General features: G+C 44.8%; 1 protein-coding gene across 2 annotated transcripts; it reads right to left on the bottom strand.

Annotated features, from left to right (window-relative positions):
* Positions 1–2130: 2130 nt before the first annotated feature.
* Positions 2131–21689, bottom strand: LOC144719853 (uncharacterized). Of its 2 annotated transcripts, none has more exons than XM_078596116.1 (3): positions 20547–21689; positions 11435–11612; positions 2131–6064 (listed from the first exon to the last, which is right to left on the bottom strand). In XM_078596116.1, exons 1-3 carry the CDS (start codon positions 21274–21276, stop codon positions 5947–5949), a joined length of 1026 nt encoding a protein of 341 aa, XP_078452242.1. In that variant the 5' UTR covers positions 21277–21689; the 3' UTR covers positions 2131–5946. The 2 variants fall into 2 exon arrangements, with proteins under 2 accessions (XP_078452242.1, XP_078452241.1); XM_078596115.1 differs by having other exon boundaries at positions 11431–11612; positions 20547–21687.
* Positions 21690–23608: the final 1919 nt, after the last annotated feature.

Genomic DNA, 23608 nt, shown 5'->3' with positions numbered 1-23608 from the left:
GGTGGGTGCACTCGGTTTACAGCACCGGCGGTGAAAATCAGCCCTGTCTGTACCCAAAGTCTCGCAGACAGCGTCATTGCCACGTATTCCATTTACCCGTTTAACACTTGTTTGCTCAGGTTCTATTATTTCGCTGTGTTTGGTATGTGGGTTCAGGGTATAAGACGTGACGTTGGTATTTCCATTACGGGATACGAGGTTTGTTGTTGTGTGTGTGTGTGCACACATGCTGATGGTGTTTTCTAGGAAACAATATGTCTTGTGGACTTTGTTTGGGCTGATATGGGGGAGGGGGGGGGTAATGTTGATATCGCCATGCCCACTGCTGTGACGTGTAGTGCAGGAGTTACTGTGTGACGGGCAGTAGTAAACCAATATACATCGTACCAGCGTCATGAGTGTCCTTTCTACATACATTGACTTAATTGACCAACTACACACAGTTTAATTCCTTTTGTTCAAAGGTTCAATTATTTGAACCAAAAAATTATATAAGAGATACATTATTCAACTCTCCAGTCACCCCACAACCCACAAGTGTAATTTATTTATGAACAGTGCTCTCTCGTCATATAAAGGTGCTCCGAGGAATATCAAATTAAGTCTGCTGGGATAATGAAACGTATGAGAGTGGCCTGACAATAATGTCACCAAAGCGCTCTCAAAACAAATAACAAAGCTTCACACTCGTGCCTGACATCTCTAGACACGTAGCCACAATGTAAGAGCATGGGTTTTTTGGGAGGTTGCATCTTTCGATTTAAAGCTTTCGTGACTGCAGGGATTCATCTTCTTGGTTCTTTCGGTAAAGTCACGTAGAAGGGAAATAATAAATTTAAAAAAATAAAACATAATAAAATAAAATTCTCACGACGTTTCGGCCACAACGCAAGCAGCCGTCCTCAGGTGAAGAACAGGGCTGTCGGAAAGACAGCGGTGTTCATTGGGACGCTGTCTTTCCGACAGCCCTGTTCTTCACCTGAGGACGGATGCTTGCGTTGTGGTCGAAACGTCGTGAGAATTGAATTTTATCATGTTTTTTATTTTATTATTTCCCTTCTACGTGACTTTACCGAAAGAACCAAGAAGGTTGCATCTTCTTTCAGGCTATCAGAATCATCACTCGCGTGGCATTTTTAGTTCTATCCAATATGAACCCATGAGAGTTGCTGCACGACATATCTGCCCACAGCTCAAATTGAAGTTTTTTTCGAATTCGGTCAAAAATAAAACCCGCCTCGATTTCAAGAGCCGCCGCAATGCATGTGAATATGAGACGGTGGGCTCCTCAATCAAGTAAGGTCACGAAGGAACCCTTGAAGAGCCGCAGGTTGTAGACTCCTGGCCGAAGCGATACACGTTTTGTATTGATTAACGACGCCATTATGTTGCAGAACTTTTTTTTTTTGAAAGCATGTCACTCAAGTGTATTATTACTATTATGGACTTTAGCCACAGTTGCGAAATCGCACCGAAAAACTGCTGAGGGGGCCCCAATCAGTGGTGTGACACGACACCCAGCGCGGCCAGGGCGCGGGCCGCTTACACAAGAGCAAGTTTTATGGGCAAGGGCCGCTATCCGCCGTGAGGCCAGTCAACAACACCATCGCCTGACACGCATCTCTATTTGCGTCACACCGTCTGATACGATACAGAGATTTGGCACGCGTCACCAGTGCAAAGAAACCTGCGTCGGCCGTGCAACGCGTAAGGGGCCCTATTTTACAACCGCCCGGAGCAAGATTAGTGACATTTCGTGTGTTTCAGTTTGTATCTCCCTTCCCTTGTGTCTTGGAGTGATGCCCGGGTTATGAAGGGGCATTACATCCCTGATGTTGTGGGAGTTGGCTGAAATCCCACTGAAGTGCACGCAACATTTAATTGGCCAAAGAAAAGATTAGGGGAAGGGGATATGCATTATGCATGCACATCTGCTTGAGAAAAATGCTCATTTAGTACTCAAATGTTAATGATGCAAGTGGTCAACAAACAAGTGGTGTCGATGTTAACATAAAAACGCTGTGTGGAAATTGTTTCCTCGATGTCTAAACAAACTAAGACACTTGTTTTTTTTTTTAAACGCAGCAATAAAACGCGGCTTTTAAACGCAGGAAGAAAACTCAAAACATGTTTCCCAGGAACAAAAAAATCTGAGATTTATTTTATATTGACAAAAATACAAAAGAAACCGAGAATAAATGTCAGGAACGACAAAAACGACTAAACGTATTAGAACAGCCTACTCAAGCATCAATGTACAGCCGTATTGCACCTACACAGACGCCTCTACCTTAAATAGTGCAGGAAGACACCAAGCTGTTTTAAACAGTCATGTTGCTACATTTTTGCTGGATTCGAAATTGTTTTCATTTCAAACAATTGAAAAAACGTAAATTTATCTTGTAGTGCAGCTGAACATATAAACAATATGTACAGGGAGTTTGTCCAGTTGGTTGGTGCGGGTCTGTGACCTTTGCTGGCTCACAGATGTATACCATATGTTCAACAACACCTGTTGTGTGCTATTAAGCCCATTAGTGGATGCACCTTTGCTATGTTTCTATTGAATGCATGGCTAATTGCTCTTAAACAGCAGTCGGCCACTTACAGGGGTGAACAACCGCCTCTTTTGAGCAGTACGCCAAGTAATTTGGTAAATGTTGAATTTCGTGTTTATGTTATTGAAGAAAAAAGTATTATATTGATCATATTCGGATTATTATTTTTTTGCACATTGGAGCGAGATGTTACCTCCCTCGCCTGCTATGCAGAAGGCGGAGGGTTTGATCCTGACCCTGATGCCTGCACATTGTCCCCGTGGTCATATGAAATTTTCTCCGAGTCCTACAGTTTTGCCCTGGACATTTCGAAACATACGTTTAGATTATTTGGCTACAACTATAAATGATATTTGCCACTTCAAAGCACTATGTGTAGCCAGGTTACCTCTGCGAAAGAGCTAATAGCTCAGTGAGCTTTACCTGCTAAATTAAATAGTTTAGCGAGAGTAAACCCTGTTGGTTGACTGAATGTATAAAGGGGTGGTAACGAGAGCACACTGTGCTATGCACCCAGTGACCTGAGTATGATTCTCGGCCAGCGACAAGTGATATATGAACCAGAGTCTGCCCTGCACCCCTTCACCAACCTGCACTGACCAGCGAGGTGAAGTATGGTCTCACAACCATCATGACCGACACAGCTTTGGGGAAGACCCTCAATCCAGCAACAGATTGACGAAGGACTGAAACTGTACAGCACATTTGCCACATCCAAAAAGTGTTTTTTACAAAATTTCATTTTTTTACGTTCTTTGGGCGTTTTTGTAAGCACAATTAAGTAATTTCATCACACTACATAAGCAGTTATTTACACGCAAAACGTTGGCGTTCTGCTGTGTGTAAAAGAAATGAGCACATGCAGAAATGCCAGTTAAGACCTTCGCCGTGACCATGCGTGTCCCGTTAGCACAATACCAGGCTTCACGTGGCAAGGCTAAATCATGGTTTTCGTGAGTAAATGCAAATGTTGAGCCTATAGGAAGAAAAATAGACTGCAGCTGTTATGGAAACATCCTATTTGCCTATATACAGTCAGGTGGCATATAGGCTTTCACAGTTCATGCACACTGCCAAATGCAGATCAATTTGATTTCCAGCCCTATCTGCACAGATGATGGATCACAACCAACCAATTCAGCTGTGTGCACTTTGTAAACTCAGTGGCTGTGGGGTGGATTATAGTGAGTGGATGGAATCAATGTTTAGGCTGTATGTACAACTTTCACAATATACAATGCTGCACTTTACTTGAACTTTCTGAGCTTACTAAATTCCAGTGAAAGCAAAGGAAAAAAAAGTTAGACTGGGTCGATTACTGTGCGGTTGTAATTCCCTTAACATGCATCTTAGAGCCAGGAGTGCAAAAATTACAAATGGTCTGCAGAATGACAGCATTTTTTCTTCAGTCAATTATCTGTTTGTTTATAAACTCACACACACATAATAAAAAAATGTTTGAAATTTATAATTAAATGGACAAAATACACAAACAAAAGCAAACAATTATTTTTTCATATCTACAATTTATGCCTTCTGCCATATCAGCAAAAAAAAAGCAAAACGGGAAGAAAAACTGAAAATTGCACAAAAACAAGCCTCAATGTTGGCTCAGGGTTGCGAGAGAGCAAACAAAATAAGAGAAAACGAACAAAATAAATATAACGGGAGAAGCTAAACTATATTTACAGTGCACCGATGCCTGGTTCTGGTCAATATGGCTTCAAGTGTTCTAAGGAATGCTATTTAAGGCAGTCGTAAAAGTTAGCCGGGAATGTGACAGTGGTATTGTTTTTTTCTTTCTAATTTCGCTCCTGAGTGCACACACACACACGGGACACGCTTGCACATTGCTATCATTATTGATAAATGTGAGGTTGACGCCAACATCTACCACAGAATTTAGAGCACTCTTTTAACAATGACTTGTATGCCTGAGTCAAACTGACAAGAACATAATTCTGCAAAATCATCCAATCTTTGATTTTACACAATTAACATAATTGTTACATTGCAAGATTAATTATGCAAAACCAGAATTGTTTTTATCAAATAAAAAAACACGCACAAATATTACCAGGTCAATAAAGAAAACAAAAAAAACGTGCAGCAACCTTCCATTGTTTTGCATTGCCTGCTATTGGCTATTTTGCCTTTTTACCTCGTGATAATTCAAGACATTCTTAAATTCCAAAAACATATTTGTTTAAAGCTTTGCGTGGTTTAGCCTCGAGGTAATGTATTAAAAAAAGAAAAAATACCACAGGTCAACAGGCACAATGCTAACAATGCTGTGGATCAGTGATGGTTACAGCAAAGGAATGCACTTTAATGGACGTTTTCTCTCCATCTCGTGGCTTTTGTTCAGTAAAGCAGAAATAACCAGAGATCGGAACACAAAACTTGTCACACGGATTTCAGTTCCGTTCAAGTGCTTAGGCTCTTCAGCAACCTCGATAGTGCACGCACACCAGCCTTCTTCAGTGGTTTGTAAATCTGAATATAAAGATAAGGTAATTTCATTCCTTTCTTGCAACTAATGGCTCTGTTCAGGTCTTATTTGTACATATACTTAACATTTTTAAAGGACCAGCCTCACTGCAATGATTAGTTCGACATTGAATGTTTCACGTTTTTGTTGTTGTAAATGATATATTGTGTTATCCACATGTTGCATTCACCGATGTTGTAAATGTGCACAGATGTACACTCCGGTTTTCCTATGCTTGGAAAGTGTGACCATTAACCTCCTGAACTTGGCCTATGAGCTAGGCTGTGGTTGTCACAGATAAAGCACATATTGGCAGGCAGCACGGCTGCAGTAGTTTCAAGTTTTCCATTCCAGTCTTGCTACAAAGTCCAGCCGCGTCGCTTCTTGTGAATCTTCTCGGCAGTTCTTTGGGCTTGCAGTTCATTTTTTGCACCATCAGACTTCTCCATCAATAACCGGGAGGGAATGGGATTCTATACATTGGTCTGTGCTGTCCTAGAATCACACTTTGGAAAAGTGTATCTGATGACAATCCTAAGGCATAATGAATAATTCCTCCATTATCAAATAGGAATGCTTAAGTGTGTTAATATTCGCATATTTTGGAGAAGAAAAAAATCAGTCTTGATTTAAGAAGAATGTCGAAAGTATTTGTCAAGCTACAAATGTACTTTGGTCCAAGAATTTTGGTCTCATGTTAAACATGCTCAAGCTATGCTTCCAGCAACTGTCAATAATGTCTATCATAAGTTACCAGACATAGCTGGTATCTTAGGCTCCACACAGTTTGGCCAGAACACTTTATTGTCAACCAATTAATATGTTGTCCAGTGCTTGGAAATTCGGCCCATATGGTCTCTTGTCCACGGGAGGACCATGCGAGAGTTATGTTCACATTCAGTCATAGATTCCTGCGGTTGATGATGTAGAGTCCAAATCTGAGTAACCACGCGGCTTCATCATGAAGGAGTCGGCCATTCTGCCTCTGCCTGCCAAAGTTTCGCCTCTGCAGCTGCTGTGTAGAGAAGCACAGAGAAAACAAATATTAATTGTGACATGCATGCGGCAGTACAAATGGGAACACCACAGATAGTCAATCAGCAGGTCGTGTGCAGTGGGATAAAGTACGGGTACTTCCACCTCTTGCAAGACATCTGGGCAGTGTGAAATAGGAGGACAAAACACCCTCTAGAAGAGATCTCTATAGCACCCTAAATTGGAGGCTTTTCCTGCAGCAGTGGTGTGAGCAAACAATTACAGGGCTGCATCTTGACCTTTTACAGAAGTATATTTGTTATGTAAAGTGTGTACATGACAATATGTTTTGTTATACATGTACATTCATTGTTCATTGGTACACTTGAATGAGAACCAAACAAGTGTTGATTCGAATGCGATAGAAAAAAAGTGTGGCCTTCTAAAACTAACCGGTCTTCCTCGAACTGTTAAAACAATTGACATTAATCGAGCAGTAAAACCTACACCCACCCCTGCTCAATATTTTGAGAGAAAATAAGCGCTCCAATGCTGCACACAACCACTGCTGCCCCCGTGAGCTTTGTACAAGCCAGCAATAACCACGTGTCCCTTGTTTTTCCCGTCTTTGACTAACTGGGCCAGCACACCTCGCCTTACCATGCACACTCCCCAAATCTGCTTCACTAATGCGCCCCGCCTTTCCCTTCCCCTCTGCAGCCAGATGCACTGGCGGTCTGCCAATGGATATCCCCCAACCCCCTTTCTACTGCGCTAGACCAGCAGCAACATTCACCACCTCTTCTCCACGACCCTCCCCCCCAACTTCTTTTTTTCTGCCCCCACCCCAATTCCAAGCCTGCAGCCAAGCCTTGTTTTGATTCTTGGCCCGTCGTGTGGCAGATCTGCTGACTAAGGAGTGCAGCCCGCTCAGTGTGCGACTTCCCAGCCGCTGTTTTTATTGACTTAACTTGCTGGGCCGAGCGTGACTGGCGACAATAGAAACCAGCTGCCAAAAAACCGCAGCTCCATTTCTCTAGCATGCACCCCTCCAATATGTCTCCCGCCCTCCACAATCCCCAGCTCCTCCAGCACCCACGACCAATCCGCTGCCATCCTGATGCAACAGCAGAGAGAAATTATGGGCTGTGCGTGCGTGCGTGCACAATGCACTAACCGCGTGTGTAAAACCAGGAAAGTGTGCTTAATGCAACGTGCCAGCCACGTGCAAAAAGAACACACGAGCCAAAGCATGAGCAACACACAGCTCAGGGCCAATGCCATCTATTAGATTTGCTCTAAAATAGTAATGTTGCAGATAAAAATACTACTGACATACAGGGCAATGTCAACATTTTAGTTCACATTGCCATTAGCTGGGTTTAGCTTTGTTTACGTCATAGTAAAATATTTTGCTGTCCCATTGTATGAAAATTAAAAGTGTTTGTAAAGTCATCATTCCAAGTTGTAAAGTACTTTACAAAATAGTCAAATAATTTAAAAGAGGGAAAATGTGTAAGACATAAATTTGACATCTGCAAATCTATCACTAAAATACATGAATATGCTTTTTGAAACAACAAATTTTGATATGCACGCAACCATTCTGATTTTGACAGTGACACTTGAACAATTATTGAAGCTCTCCAAGATCTCAAGTTCCAAAATCTCTAAAAAGCTGACAACGACAGTCGTGTGGAAACATCTCGCACAGCGCCAGTGTGGTTTATTTTGGTTCTGCCCTGGAGGAAAGTGAGGCTTGGAGCCACCGCCAACTCAGCCCCACCACTTGGGATTAAGTGCCATGTTGACACTATCAGCATCCAGGCTGCTGTAAATCATGTCCCATGCCTCTATAACCCCCAGTGAGCGGGACTCACCAGTGTCTGTATTATTCTACTTTATTATTTACTTCTGCTGGCCATTCAGTATTAATTTCCTTGAAATATGTTTTCAGACAATCCTCTACTTACGAACACAATTCATTCCCGAGACCCATTCGTAAGTAGGAACACAATAATGTACCGTATTTAAATTATCTATTATTTATTTACCTACGTGACTTTACCGAAAGAACCAAAGAGTATGTATTTAAATGGTTATACGGTCAGTGTTATGAAATGTGTTACGGTTCAACAAAAAAGGGAAGCGTTGTTAAACTCAGAAATAAGAAGACAATGTACATCTCCATGTAATAAATACTGTATAGTAAAACATTAAATAAAGTAACATGAATATAAAAGAATCAGTTTTATTATAACTTACAATGATTCACTATAATCAGCCACACAGACGTATAGCGATAGCCTGAACCGATTGTTGCCAGGTGCTCATTTGAGGCTGAGTCGACCTAAGGGAGGCCCAGGACCCATTCAGATAATCGTCACTGGTGTTGGTCGTGAGCTGGAATCGAACTCGGGTCGCCGGGTTCGAAACGCAGCACACTAACCGCTACACTACCATTCTCCATACACTAACACGCACTAACACGCACAAACTCTCACTCCCTGCGGGAGGCTGACTCATTACATCTCGCAGAGGATCGCTCCGCTGAACAAAATAGTTCCGTGGTTCAGTATGCAAGTGTGAGTTCACATTTCAAGTTAATGTAAAAAAATATATAATGTAAGCTGGTCCGTAAGTGTGGGTGTTCATAAATCGGGTGTTCGTAAGTCGACGACTTGCTCATTGGATTACAAGCGCTTTTGTTTACGTATGTATGTACCTATCTTAAGAGTGTATATGTGTGGTAGGTTATTAGCTGTGAACATTTGGCAATAATTAATGGGAATACGAAGATCATAACAGTGTTCATTGTTTTTTAAGTGATTTCTGGTTTTACCCGCCAAGGTCTTGGTGACCTACAAATGTTGGTTGTTTTCTGGAATCGTGCCTAATGTTCCCAAGGAAATATGTGATGCAATATGTGGCTAACCGATCAAAAAGTACAACTATCTTTGCCACATTTTCAGACTTTTTTTCCTTTATTGTGTTGTCAACAAAGGAATTAAATTTAGAAGTGCTTGAACTCAATGAAGTGAAAAAAATCCACTTTTCACCTGAGGTCACCATGCCAAAAATTACATCAATGGAATGGGAATAATACTTAGGAGCGATAACCACAGGTTGTAACTAGGCTGTTGTTATTAAACAGAAGAGAGTCAGAGATCCAGCTATTGCATCGATATGCAAGCCAAGCCACAGAATGAAGCAGTGGGCCCATGGGAATTTGCAAATCTGGTTTGTGTAATTTTGAAGAACCAAAATGTTTTGGTATGACGGTGCGTGCTTATACGCTGTGATGCCACTCTGACCTGCTCATCCATCTGCCTTCCTGCATGTTGTAATAGCACTTTGGTGACACACACGTATCAACCTGGCCAGGCAATTTCTCGAGGTCAGTCAATGTTGGCATTGTGCTTGAAATAATGTAAGTCTTTTTCCTTGAACAGGGGAAGGAACCCTAAATGTCACTGTTGAAATATCATTACAATTTAAACTCATACATACAACCATGCCCAATGCCACCAAATATCCCTTTTCCCCATGATTATTTAATATGTTCAGTAATCCAACATTACATTTTTACATTTGACTACAGTATGCAATTTTCAGTGTTCCGTGAAGCTGTAAGAAGTGCCCTGGCCTACTTTGCCAATTCAATGGATTGCCAGAATTCAGGGTTGCTAATTGATTCAAGAATTTGTTATACATTGTTATGAATATAGTGGCCACTTGGGGTAGCAGGGGGCATGTGAACCTAATGACGCAACATGTTAATTCATATAGAAGGGTCATTGCTAAACATGCAATATAATGCATGTATCATGAGTTGAAGAAGAGCTATTAATCGATGCATGAATGCATTGTTCCACCTCGAGTGCTAACACATAGAAGGCAGTAACAACAGAGACAGCTGTACGTTACCTTCAAGCTACTGTGTTTCTAAATATAAAAAACCTGGCACACATCCAATTCGCTACGAACTAGGTTTCGAGCATCTGAAATACTCTAGACTGCATTCCCGCTCGAAAACAAAGCCACGCTACAGCTTCATCTACACGAGCAAGACAAAAAAAAGCATCATGTGCTCCGTAAAATGATTGCCCGTATTTATTTCACAGCTGATCAGCGGCAGACTATGAAAGTTTTGTACGTTTCTTTGTCGGTTTTGCAGTCACAAACACAGCACAAAAAAATGCCCTGAACAATAAAGCACGGGGGTTATATAAGTGCTGCATTAAGATTGGTCTCCTGATACATTTTGTCTAGGTAAACTGGTTTTATTGGTAAAAAAATGCAACCAGCACAGAATGAGTATTGCCTTATAGTTTAATTTACAGCTATTTGTCTTAAGGCCTCCCCCATGCCATGCCAGTCACAGGGGAGGGAGGGGGGGAGATGTTGTTTGACCATACTTCACCATGCTGGTTCAAAAGGCATGTGAGGGGTGTGGGACCAGCGTCGGTTAGTGCTCTGCACTGCTGCTCCCCCCCCCCACTCTAAAATATGTAAATTAAACATATTTTTTAATTACAAAAGGATATCAAAATAATAGATAACAAATGGTGAAGTGGCAAATAGGTGTCGCAGTATTTAATTATATCTGTGCAGCAAAGTTAAAGGAGTCAGGTGTTCATGTGGAGCAAAGATAATGCAAGCAAAACATAGTTGACTTTTATTGCATGACAGCTGACAGTACTACCCAAAAACCACAGTGCGGGGAGCATAATGTTCCACAGGGTATGGTAATTCCAGAGTCAAATAACCCATGAAGGGTTCTGTAATGCAAGCAAGCAAGTATATTAGTTACTAACACCTGTTAATGATTGAGGAATTTACATCAGTGCTGGTGGATTTCTGATAAAAGTTTGTAACAGGGTTATTCAATAACCACATAGTCGAATATCCGTCACTTTTAAATGGCAAAATACCTGCACCTGGTTAAGTGCACTAAGCTAAGACCCGGGTGAATCGAGTTTAATCCCAGCCAAGGCTAATATCCGTAGCAAGTGATATCTGAAATTGTCTTGGGTCTTCCCTTGGTCGACTCAGCAGTAAATTATTAGATGGTGTTGTATGCAAATATCAGCACTTGGTAGATAATGGTGGCAGAGGATTTTGATGGTCACGCCACCCCCACGTGCGGCGTTCCGGCCTACAAAGGTTTTCGTGGACATTTCTCATCTCCACAATCGTCATCATCGTTCTCTATCCCTTAACCGCAATGGGCTTGGGAGTGCCACTGTTGCCTCGGCTGCCAATTCTCTACACAACTTCTCAGTTTCTCCAAATTGGTGGTGCAAACATGACATTTGTCAACAACCATGTGAAAGTTGCCCTCATTAGGTGCGGTCTCGATGCACAAACGTTATGTTAATTCTTTAAAAAAGTGGCGTTGCTTACTTGCCCGTCCACAAAGACGTTGAATTCGTCGCCGATGCGCCGCAGCTCCTGGCCGACACGCTCCATGCGTGGGTTGATAGCCGACTCGGACAGGGACCGCTCACGTGGGGGGATGACGTCGGGGATGGACTCTCCGCCAAGGCTTGCCTCGGAATCAGAATGCAGCGCTTGCCTTAAGCTGCCTAAAATACAAACAAACAACAAAGATCCCCCATATAGTCAGACGGGATGTTTGGGAAGGTGCTGTTAGCGAACACCTACACAGGCCCGGAACGCCACGCGAGGGGGTGGCATGGCCAGCACATCGCCCCTGTCGCCTTTGTCTCCCCAGTGCTGATGTTTACACAAACACCAGCTTATAATGTATGACTGAGTCGGCCAAGAGGAGGCCCAGGACCGGTTCAGATATCACTCCCCACGGATATTAGCCATGGCCAAGATTAAACTTGGTGTTCTGGGTTCATAGCACTGTGCACTAAATCATTACACTAAGTGGAGGTGACATCACCACAGTGTTTGTGCCAGGCTAGGTGCATTTTGAGGCCACGTGAAGTGTCGAAGGCTCGCTGACAGGTCACAGGACAGACCCAGATGTCATTTGTTGACTAAGATGACGAGCAGATTAACCACCTGTGCAAATCCTGATTACTACAAAAGACAAAGGTCACCCATATAGCATGAACAGTCAGTAGGAGCAAGTGCTGTTCGCGAGCACCTATGATGGCCGCCACTGCAAACGAGGGGGTGGGTGGCCAGCACCATGCTCGGCCGCCTTTGTCTCCCTTGTGGCGATATTTACACACCCATGACCGGTTCAGATCATCGTCACAGGTGTTGGCCGTGACTGGGAATCGAACTCAGGTCGCCAGCTTCGTAGCGCAACGAGCTAACCACTACACTTTCACTCCCCACATCACTACACCACACACATACACCCACACGTAATAATTTTACACCGTATGTTTATACAATGTACACAACATGATTTTGTGCAACACAGGGTTTTTTTTAAATGGGCATTTCACCTAAAAGCAATACAACTCCATTTGTATACTTGGGTAATGTTTACCTAAAGTCTACACATTACATGCTAAAAAAGAAAATGATGGATTGCCACCGCTCTAGTTGATTACACTGTGTACCCATTGAAGCCTATGCTGAACAATATACGATATTCAAAGGTTAGTTTCTTATGTTAATAATACACTAATTACTGAAATACAGTTGTATATACATGTACATACTGTATATTTTTGAACTAGATGATCCAACAGCTGTTCGTTGATTGATTTATAAACAGATATGTCGTAAAAATATATATTTGAACAGTGACAAATCATCAGTCAATAAACCACAATTTCATATTAAAGTTGCCTATGTTGGCACCCACACTCAATGTTTACGTCGGAAGCTATTAAATTGTACCTCCGCAATTACAGCTGACGACTTTTTTGGCTTTGTAATGGAAAACGGCTTACAAACAACGTGGCCTTAATTAAACATGCTTGATTTGATGCGTTAAGTGCCGACCTACCTATCGACAATAATTGATTCTTGTTGATTGCTGTATGAACGCACAGGAAGATGCATGAATATGCTTCCGTAATACAAGATGCGTATTTTGAAACTCTGGCCTTATACCTTCAAAGTTCTTTGACTATTTTACACAAACGTAAAATAGGAATTTACTCGTAGTCCGCTATTAAGCACAAACGATTAATCGATGAATACTGATTACTAAACCGACGATAAACGCAGATAATCACATAAAGGAGATATTTTGTATTGGAGTTCACACGACTCAGGCGAGCCATTCTACATTGATTGCATTTTTTAAAATAAATTCATTTTTTAATCCAACCAGAGTTTAACGAATTGTTGCACTACTGAATTGAACTTCTGGATGTGACTCTATCCGTCTTACAAAATTACATTACAGTATCATATATAACAATAACAAGTCACAAATTATCTGTACATATTTCACAGGTAATACAGTAGTACTATCCATACCAGAGGTTTTTGGGTTCGATCGCGTAAATACAAATGTGTCGTTAAACCCACCACCACCCAACACAGCCAATTAGTAAGTTGCATCATGACCAATAACTTGTTAAGCATTAACTTTATACCCCGGTGGTCAGTTTCCCTGCTCTGGTATTGCATTTATTTTCAACTGATCAAACAAAACTAAAATGTTGCTCATTAAATCCTGTAAGTAGTAGTTGTGTAGCAGTTAGCGCATTGTGCTTTGAACACTGCCACTTGAGTTCAATTCCCAGCCATGGCTTACATAATTGTTAATAATATATAAACCAGTATTACCTCCCTTCCTCCCCCCTTTACCAAGTTGCACTGACCACGCTGGTTAATAATTCTGGTCAAACAACCCCCCTTGGGGAGGACTAATCCAGCAGTGGATTGACAAAGGGCTGTACAAATTCAGCAAAATCACCACGCACTTAAGGAGTAAACTGACATTATTTATCTGCATACATTTCCATTCCGTCTCGCTTTCCTAAAATACACAAATACCTATATCTGAGATCTTTATGGAAAATGAGACAACTGCTACTATTCGGGGTATGTATTTTCATGCGACAGCATGAGCGAATGAGGTCATAGTGCTCTCTAGTGTTTTCCATCTAGAGTTGGCTGTAAGCACAACAATGCACAAGGCCTGGAAAAGTCAACAGACACAATATACACAGTGTCACGAGATAATCAAGAGCGTGCAGTGTATTTCCAAAGGATTATAGTTTAGTATTAAATGAATAGCAATATGCATCGATAGAGCTAAAAGGTATTTAGTATGAAATTTATTCCCACTAAATAAAATGGTTTGTTATATTTTAGCTTAATTATCATGGATTCCCGAGTCGAATCGCAAGTCTGACTTTGTTTTAAACCATTCCTCCCACTATTTGACCTTACAGATGACCTGATGTACCAAACAGTGCTGTAATGAGTAATACAGAAGACATTGCGCAATGTTTTGGACTCATGTTTACTGCAACTGGCTTAAGATGCCAGATGCAACCCGTGAACAAAGAGCGTTAAAAAGTTCAGCGCCTCTGTTGCAACATTGTCCCTCACGCACCCAGATGCAGAATTAGCTGCCACAAGGCCACACCTACTCTACACAATTACCCTGATCCACCATTTCAAGTCGTGGCCGTCAGATTAAGACACGCCTTCCAAGATGGGCAAGTTGTTACTTGCCCAGATGATACATTTTGACAAAGCAGTTAAATATTGTATACCATTAGGAATATAAAAAGAACAGTGGCAGTTAATTAAATATCTTATTTATACTACGTGTACAATTACGAGGGAGAGATATCCTCAAATTACATTTCTTTTATATGATTATCAACAACATTTCTCGTAATCCAAAACACAGGAAAATGTGCTTTTTAAGGAGAGATGTAAAGTTCTAGGGCAGTATCTCTTTATGACTACCAATAACATGTTAACCATTAAAAAAAAGTGGTCATGAATAAGTAAAGTTTGCGCAAAGCACTGCCATATAGTAGAAGATGTAAATATTGGTGGTGCAGTGCTGTGAACCCCTGAGTCTTGAGCTGGGTTCAAGGCCACGGATAACATTAGTGGTTCATGATATCTGAATCAGTCCCTCAGCTTCTTTTCTCCACCAACCCACACTGACCAGCATGGTGTGGGAAGGCCTGCATCCAGCAGTGGATTGACAAATGGCTGGATATATTGTTATTCGGTATTTGTATCACACGTTATTGCCTAATTCACAATTCCATGAAACTAATATATAGGAAAGCACTATCTTTGAAAGAGCGAAAATAAATATTTGAGGTCATTTTATGTGAGGCTGGTCAGGAAGTTAAGTTTTTGAAACTCAAGAGCAGAAACTGAAGTTGGTTGTCAACAAAGAACCAACTACAGTACTCACTCTAAATGCCCTTTTTGACAAACACTATGGCTAGTAGCAATGCCGAGTGGCTAATCGAACATGTTCTGGAGCATAGTCGAGGTGTCAAGAGGCTGAAAGGGGTAATGGTCACGACCCAGGTCGTCTTGTTTTCTTCTGAATAAACGATGGGTGTAATGAATAGGACTCCCCCTGACTTTGCCAGCAAGTAATGACCATCAACATGCTGGTTCTTGGCCCCAAAAAGCAGCTGTGCTCTACGGCGGGAGGAGGGGGCAGTGATGACATTTGTTTGGGTATGCGAAACACTAAGGGCTGTATTGTTTTTTTGGTCACTGTGTTGGTAAAAACGGTGGGACATTGTTTATCTCACTGCACTCTCAATGCACTCGATGACCTCAGTTCGATTCACTGCCACGGATAACATCAGTGGAGATTGATATCCGAATTGGGTCCTCGGCTCCAACTAACCAGCATGGTTGGTGTCAGATCAAACAACCATGAACGACGTGGCATGGGAAGGACTTCATCCAGCAGTGGATTGACAAGAGGGCTGTGAATTTGTTGGGACTGTGTTGACTATATTAAATGCTGAAATAAAAATGGTAAACAAGACAGAATGGCATTGGCAGATGTGTTTTTTTTAATGGCATACAATAACAATTCAACACTATTTCCCAGACTACAAGTGTAAGACACGGTTTGCAACTGCGAATAATGCTGTGCAGTAAGCTATCCACTAATCACATTATCATAGTAGTTAAACTGATGCATTCGTGGGTATTTAGTTAGGAAGGATCAACGGTTTTCCAGGCGTTTGGTTTATTTTGGGTGTATAATTGTGAAGGACAGCCGAGACTTCGTGTCTTGAACACGAGAGTATAGTTCGTGACACCATGTACAGTCGTTTATCGTGCGTCTATGGCAACGCAGCTCAGGCTTAAAGCAAATCCTCACCGCAACTTCCTGGAGAAAAAAAACATACAATGATGCTGGCCTCTGTACTGTACACGACAATAGTGGCTGGACTTAACTTACCAGTCTTCCAAAAGTTATCTACTTAATTGTTAATTATCTATTTTGAAAATGTGTCACGCCTAAAACGATGCCTGTCAGGTCTTTCACTCTTCACTTTATTTAATTAAAAAAAATGAGACCCACCAAAGCAATTTTCAACAAAACATATATATAGAAACGCCTCACTCAGCATGATGCAACTCATTAAAATATTTAATCATAGAGTTTGCATTGCCTGCACCCATGGTTGCGGGCAATGCCACCGTACGTAGCCAACGGTTGGCTACGTACGGTGTGAAAGAAGTTATATATATGTATAGTGTAAAAACCCATCTACATGTACCTTACATGCCAAGACTGGGTAGCAGGCTACATGAGTCCAGCAGCAGGTTCTTAAACAACGAGACACAATTCCAGGCACCCATTGTAGCTCGTATTGCTCGATCCGTTCTCATGAGAGGCACTGCTTCTTCTCCTATGCTGCTCTCACTGCCTCGAAATGTCGTTCCCTCTTTTTACGGAAAGCTCTCACTTCTGGCTCAATTTAAACTCTCAACCTTGGAACATGACCCGGCAAACGTTTACTCTATACACGTGAACACACGATGCCCTCATGTACACAAATCTACAAGAAAAAATGTTTACTGCTTCCCTTAATTCTATTTACCTTTTCCTGACCAACAAGCCATATTCAGCTCTGCCCTGAATAACAGTACTCTTTCTATCTTGTACTGAGTTTAGAAATGCATACGCAAATTATGATAAAATATTACTTTGTAGGCATAGTGAGCGATCAAAGTATGAATATTACTGAACGTTCGATACAGGAGAAACGATTTCAAACTGCAGTGATACTATAGCGTGCTTCCTCTGCTCTGGGATTAACAGGGCTGATGTATAGGCGAGGCAATGCACACATTAGGTGTCTGCACGGAATTGTAAACACTGAACACACACAGCATGCGGCTTTGCCGATGGTAGTTTACACGTGTTCACACGTGCCAGGTGAGAATCCACAGTGCATCTCACACAAACCAGGTAAGGTCAGCCAGAACACGTAGAGCGAGGTACTGGGATGTCAGATGTGACAAGTCAGCATTTGGAGAACCCACGTATTTGGAGAACCCATATTCGAGTTGGCTTGCTTATTGTTCAGTGTACAGTCGTTTACCAAGAGACAGATAACATTGTTTTTTTCTGTTTGGTTTTGTGGGTAATGAACAGATCCACAGCTGTGCATAGTCGCAACACAGTGTAGCGCTTTGGGTTATATGCACTTAAAAATAATGCTCCGAATATGCCACCACTTTTGTTATTTATCAAAAATGACTACCAGAATGGCAACGTGATAGAAAGTTATCTGATGGAAGTAATACACCATCTGTCTATTCAAATAAGTTGGACCAAATAAGATTAATTCACATTAAAGTCAGGAAAACCATGTATTTTTCACCGGGCATTGGTACCCACACATATGCCCCAAAGAGGTTGGCTGTAATTATGGCGATACTATTACATTTGCTGAGTGCGGGCCTGTCAGCATAGCGACACTTCAGTCACGGTCTCTTAAGTCGAACGTCCCAATTTCTCAATTCGAGCTCTGTGTCTGGACCTTATCTTGAGTCCATCTTCAGCAGTCAACAACACTACCCAGACAAATCGCTACCATCAAATCAGACCCATCACCACCACCAGTACTACAATCGCCCAGACCAATAAACACCACTACCATCACCATATTTACCCAAACCCATCGTTTACTACCACCATTATCATCCACGACCACCACACTTGATAAGCCTCTCTGGAGCATTGGGGTAGATGTGGCGATGGAACATTCGAATCAACAGGTGATGTGTACAAAAAAACACCACGCAGTGGTTCCTGTATGTATGACATGACACGGATGTGTTTTGCCGCAAATAAAGATCATCCGTGTCGCCTTTGGCAGACTGTTGGGGCTGTTAGCGACCACCTATTAAGGTTGAGATCCGCACACAAGGCCTGCACCACCGCCGGTCGTCTTTGTCTAACAAATGGTGATGTTTACACACCCGTAACCAGATACTCATTTAAGGCCGAGTCGATATAGGGGTTGGCCTAGACCGTGTTTAGAGAGTCACTGATGTTGGCTGTGAGATGAAATCGAGTTCGCCGGGTTAGTAGAAGTGTCCTAACCACTGCACACAAGACACCAAGTTGCCGGCGTTCACCACGAAGTGGCAGTGATGCCACCACGGTGCTTGTGCCAGGCTAGGTCCACTTTGAAGTCACTTGAAGCGTATACACACACACATAGAAGACAAAGACACACACAAGTCCCCCGTCCCCCATGCAGTATTTCATATACGTCGAGGCGGGGGAAAGTGCTGTCGAGCGGAAACGGCACACGTGGGAAAATCTGCAGACAGAACCACTCCCGGCCACCTTTGTCTCTCCTGTGCTGATGTGTTTACACACCGCTTATTGAAAAACGAGTCGACCCAGAGGAGATCCAAACCCGATTCAGATATTCGCCACTGATGCTAACCGTAGCCGGTATTCGAACTCGGATTTCTGGTTGCTGGGTCCATAGCGTAATGCTCTATCCACGGCACGACCTTTATACGTTTGTTATGAGCACCCCCATACACAGATGTGTACACGTAAAGACCGATCTCAATCCACTGCTGGATGGAAGTCCTTATACCACGCCGTGTGGATCGTGGGCATCATTTTGGACGATTTCTCCAGCTGGTTTGGAGCATATAGATTGGGGAGTATTCTACAACACAATGGACATTGCTGCCCTCTGCCGATAATGTAACAGCCTCGCACACAGACACACAAACTCATCCCCCCCCCCCCTTACAATGATACATAGACCTCTCATCCAACACACACACACAGACCCCCCCTAACCAAAAAGTTATGTTCGCGAGCACCTTATGAAGGTCACAAAAATCGCATACTCGCTACCTACGCACACAATTATACCCTCCACAAAGATCCCCTTTAAACTACAGCCTTTTAACAGATGAGTTGGACCTCGGGGGAATCCCCGCGACCGGTTCAGATACAGTACTGTACTGTGTATATCCATCAACGTAGTTGGCTGTGTGCAGGCACGAACCCAGGTCACCGGGTCACCCGGGGGGTTCGTAGCGCAGTGTGCTGACCATTGCACCACCGCTCCCCACGCCGACAGCACCACGAGCAGCACACACCGTGAGCCCCACACATACCGTGACCCCCACTCACACCGTGACCCCCACACACCGTGACCCCCACACACACCGTGACCCCCACACACACAACACACCGTGACCCCCACACACACAACACACCGTGACCCCCACACACCGTGACCCCCACACACCGTGACCCCCACACACACCGTGACCCCCACACACCGTGACCCCGACACACCGTGACCCCACACACACTCACACAACACACCGTGACCCCCACACACCGTGACCCCCACACACACCGTGACCCACACACACCGTGACCCCCACACTCACCGTGACCCCCACACACACCGTGACCCACACACACACCGTGACCCACACACACACCGTGACCCCCACACACTGTGACCCCACACACCGTGGCCCCCCACACTCACACAACACACCGTGACCCCCACACACACCGTGACCCCCACACACCGTGACCCCCACACACCGTGCCCCCACACACCGTGACCCCCAAAACACCGTGACCCCCAAAACACCGTGACCCCCACACTCACTCACACAACACACCGTGACTCCACACACCGTGACCCCCACTCACCGTGACCCCCATACACCGTGACCCCCACACTCACACAACACACGCACTCACACACCGTGACCCCCACACACCGTGACCCCCACACACCGTGACCCCCATACACCGTGACCCCCACACACACCGTGACCCCCACACACCGTGACCCCCAAAACACCGTGACCCCACATACACTCACACAACACACCGTGACCCCACACACCGTGACCCCAACTCACCGTGACCCCCGCACTCACAACACACGCACTCACACACCGTGACCCACACACACCGTGACCCCCATACACCGTGACCCCCACACACACCGTGACCCCCACACACACCGTGACCCCACATACACTCACACAACACACCGTGACCCCACACACCGTGACCCCCACTCACCGTGACCCCCACACTCACACAACTCACTCACCGGGTGCTGTAGCCGAGTGCTGCGGTGGCCTCCGTCCTGCTGCTGCTGCAGCTGCTGCCACGGGCTGCATCTCCCCCCCGGTCTGCGTGCACTTATCACAGCCGCGGGGTCGCGGGGGGCTGCTGCTGCTGCTGCCGCTGCTGCCGGGCCCGGCCACCCCGACCCCGACAAAGCCGGCCACTGCCCCCGCCGCTGCATCACACGACCTGTCGAAGGAGAACACCTCCACGGCGCACCTCAGCGGCGAAGACGACGACGACGAAGTGGACGAGTAGGAGGACGACGACGACGGGAAGGAGGATGAGGAGTAGGAATAGGGCGAGGATGAGAGCAAGTTGCCGCCGGGGCTGGGCGGCGGGGAGCCGATGAGCCACTGTGCCGGGCTTGACGGAGGTGTCCATTGCGAGTAGGGAGCCCTGCGGGGACTGAGCACGGGGCGGAGGAACGGGAAAAGTGTCGAACGAGCGGCCAAAGTGGCCCCGCCGGGAGACGGCGGTGGCAGAAGGACCCCGCTGATGCCACCACCAACTTCACCACCAACTCCACCACCACCTCCGTTGTTGTTTCCGCTGTTGTTGTCGCTGCTGCTGCTGCTGCTGTTGTTGTTGTTGATGGACGCGGGGATTGAGATGGGGATGGGAATGGGTTGAGACGGTGTCTGCTGCTGCTGCTGGTGCTGCTGCTGCCTGTCGGCTGCTCGTGGGCTCGCCGCCCCGGGTGGGATGGCCATGGCGAGCCGGGGGGGCTGCTCCTGCTCCTCCTGCGCAAAGCGACAATGTTTCGTGGGTTTTTGACAGGAGGCGAATTGCGTTAATTAGAAACAAAACAAAAACACAAAGCAACGTCTTCTTCTCCTCCTTCTTCTAAACGTACACCGAGTTGTCTTCTTTGTCATCTGCTACCATTAACCATTGTCGCCGTCCTTGCAATATCGCTCTGTGATGTGGGGCATTGTCAGGTGGAGACACCGGTCTGCTTGGCTAGCGGGCGCCGATCGCGAGCGGTGATGCCGGGCTTCGGTGTGACCACGGCAAGCTGCTGCTGCTGCTGTGGCTGTGGCTGCTGCTGCTACTTCACGTTGTTGTTGTTGTTGTGAGCCCGAGGCGGCAAGCGTCGGGAACAGAGTCTGGGGGAGGGCGGGCTCAGTCGGGGCTGCACGCCAGCGCCCGGCGTCATGAGCACGCACGCCCTGGCCGGTAGCCAAACCCAACCCCTCCGCCTCCTCCACTCGCAACACACCACCACCATCACCCCCTCCCCTCTCCAGCAGCAGCCGAACTCTAAACCCTGCAGCCCCTCGCTCCCCTCTGCCTCAACCCTCCAGGGTCCCAGATCCACAACCCTTTAGACCCTCAGTTCCAGCCTAAACCCTAAACTCCAAGACCCCCGTGAGCAAACGAATTCAATCCTAATTTCCCTGCCCTTCCCAGACCCAAATCCCAAGACCTAGACCCCCGGAGGCCCCCCCCTCAGTCCCAGTCCCCAAGTACCAGATCCCGACTGCCAGCTCCGAATCCTCTCTCCCAGCAGCAGACTTTAAAAGACCTCCAAAGCCACCGCCACAGACGGTGGCTTTGGTGGCCGTCGTCCACGTGCGAACACCACCGCACGTGGCCACGTGCGCGCGGCAGGCAACGATGGTCAAGTCGGTTCAGTGACAAATCGCTGCGTGTTAAAACTAAACCTTTTAGTTTTTTTATTTACCAGGGTAAGGCCCACTGAGCCGTGTCGCTGGGGTTTTTTTTTGTTTGTTTTCGAAGCGAACTGGTCACAAGTGATAGCACAACGAAGTGGCTTATCATGTGGAAATGCATAGCAGCCGAATGCTGATAATCAGTAACCGGCTGCATAACATACCTTGTTGTTTTCTACTAAACGTGCACTTGCCTTAAATGAAATGAGCGAACAAGTGCAATCTTACACTCAAATTGCTTTGTGCAACCGGCCACACGTTTTATTTTTATCCCAATATGTTAATATAGATTACAGTATTAATTACCTGCATGGTTTTTATGCGGATCGTACAAAACAATCCAAAGTCTCTTCTTCTTCTTCCGACTTAGAACATTGCGCCCAAACGCCGTACAAAAAAATACATTAACAAAATAACAGCAAAGAAGTGTGTACATGCAAAGTATATGCACTCTGCAGCAACCTTGCAATATTTGAAACGAGCTTCTGTGTCCGTCCCGCTAGCTGGAGATGATCACAATGCTCGCCATGCAGGACGATGACAACGATCGGTGTGACGGTCTGATCTTAGACGTGGCTGTCATCAAGTGTCGTGGGGTTAAAGAAAGATAGGAGGGTGAAGGAAACTTGTCAGTGGGAATTTCCCGGGAGCCGGGCAGGTATGGGCACGCCAGCCACAGACTTCCTCCACTCGCTTGCTACCCCCCCCTCCACCAACCCGGACCCGTCGACCCACCCCACCACCCCACCACCCCAACCCCTCTGTCCTTTCCTCTACACTTCTAAATAAACAAAACGAGCTCCCATAAGTCCACACTTAAGTACAGCAGTCATAACACTAACAAACATTTAAGGACGTGTAGCGCGGTTTACAGAATTGCTGTGTGCAGCGTGGATGTGCATACACTCTTAATAAGCTGGCAGTCCAGTCCATTTAGTGAGACTAACTTTTTGCAGGAAGGGAATTATGTCATTCTTGCCCCCCACAAAAACAAGTGTGGATACATATATCTACGTGGTACTTTTAATAAAAGATTTGGTTAATGTCATGTCACCAACGAGGTTCATCTGGGTTTTTTTTACAAAGCCGTCGGCTGTGTTGTTTCGTCATTTGACTTGCCAACGTCATTTTAGAGTCGTCAAACTATTGACGTTGTTTGGGCAAAGTCTTAAAAAACAAACTTTGGATCGACGCGTTAGTTCACGAGACGTCAATGCGTGTGTGTGTTCAGTCACTTGATGCTATCACCACTACGACTGTGATTGCTTTATTGAGGGAAACACTGTCGCACGCAAACAATCCCCAAACATATACAGAACGAATCGGTAAGCACACAGCCTTGCCCGTCCACTTTGCCATTTACAAGATG

The sequence above is a fragment of the Lampetra planeri genome, chromosome 7 (genome assembly GCF_965212315.1).
Source record: "Lampetra planeri chromosome 7, kcLamPlan1.2.h2, whole genome shotgun sequence".
Classification (NCBI taxonomy): domain Eukaryota; kingdom Metazoa; phylum Chordata; class Hyperoartia; order Petromyzontiformes; family Petromyzontidae; genus Lampetra; species Lampetra planeri.
Note: the sequence above shows the minus strand (reverse complement) of the source record. Positions and strands in the feature narration are given on the sequence as shown.

What these genes read in the sequence shown, in the direction of transcription:
- LOC144719853 (XM_078596116.1), bottom strand. Translation starts at nt 21,276, where the DNA reads ATGGCCATCCCACCCGGGGCGGCGAGCCCACGAGCAGCCGACAGGCAG. An exon ending in GCACTCGGCTACAGCACCCG is followed by an intron (nt 11,613 to 20,546) that starts GTGAGTGAGTTG and finishes TTTGTATTTTAG; the next exon opens with GCAGCTTAAGGCAAGCGCTG. An exon ending in TTCAACGTCTTTGTGGACGG is followed by an intron (nt 6,065 to 11,434) that starts GCAAGTAAGCAA and finishes TTCTCTACACAG; the next exon opens with CAGCTGCAGAGGCGAAACTT.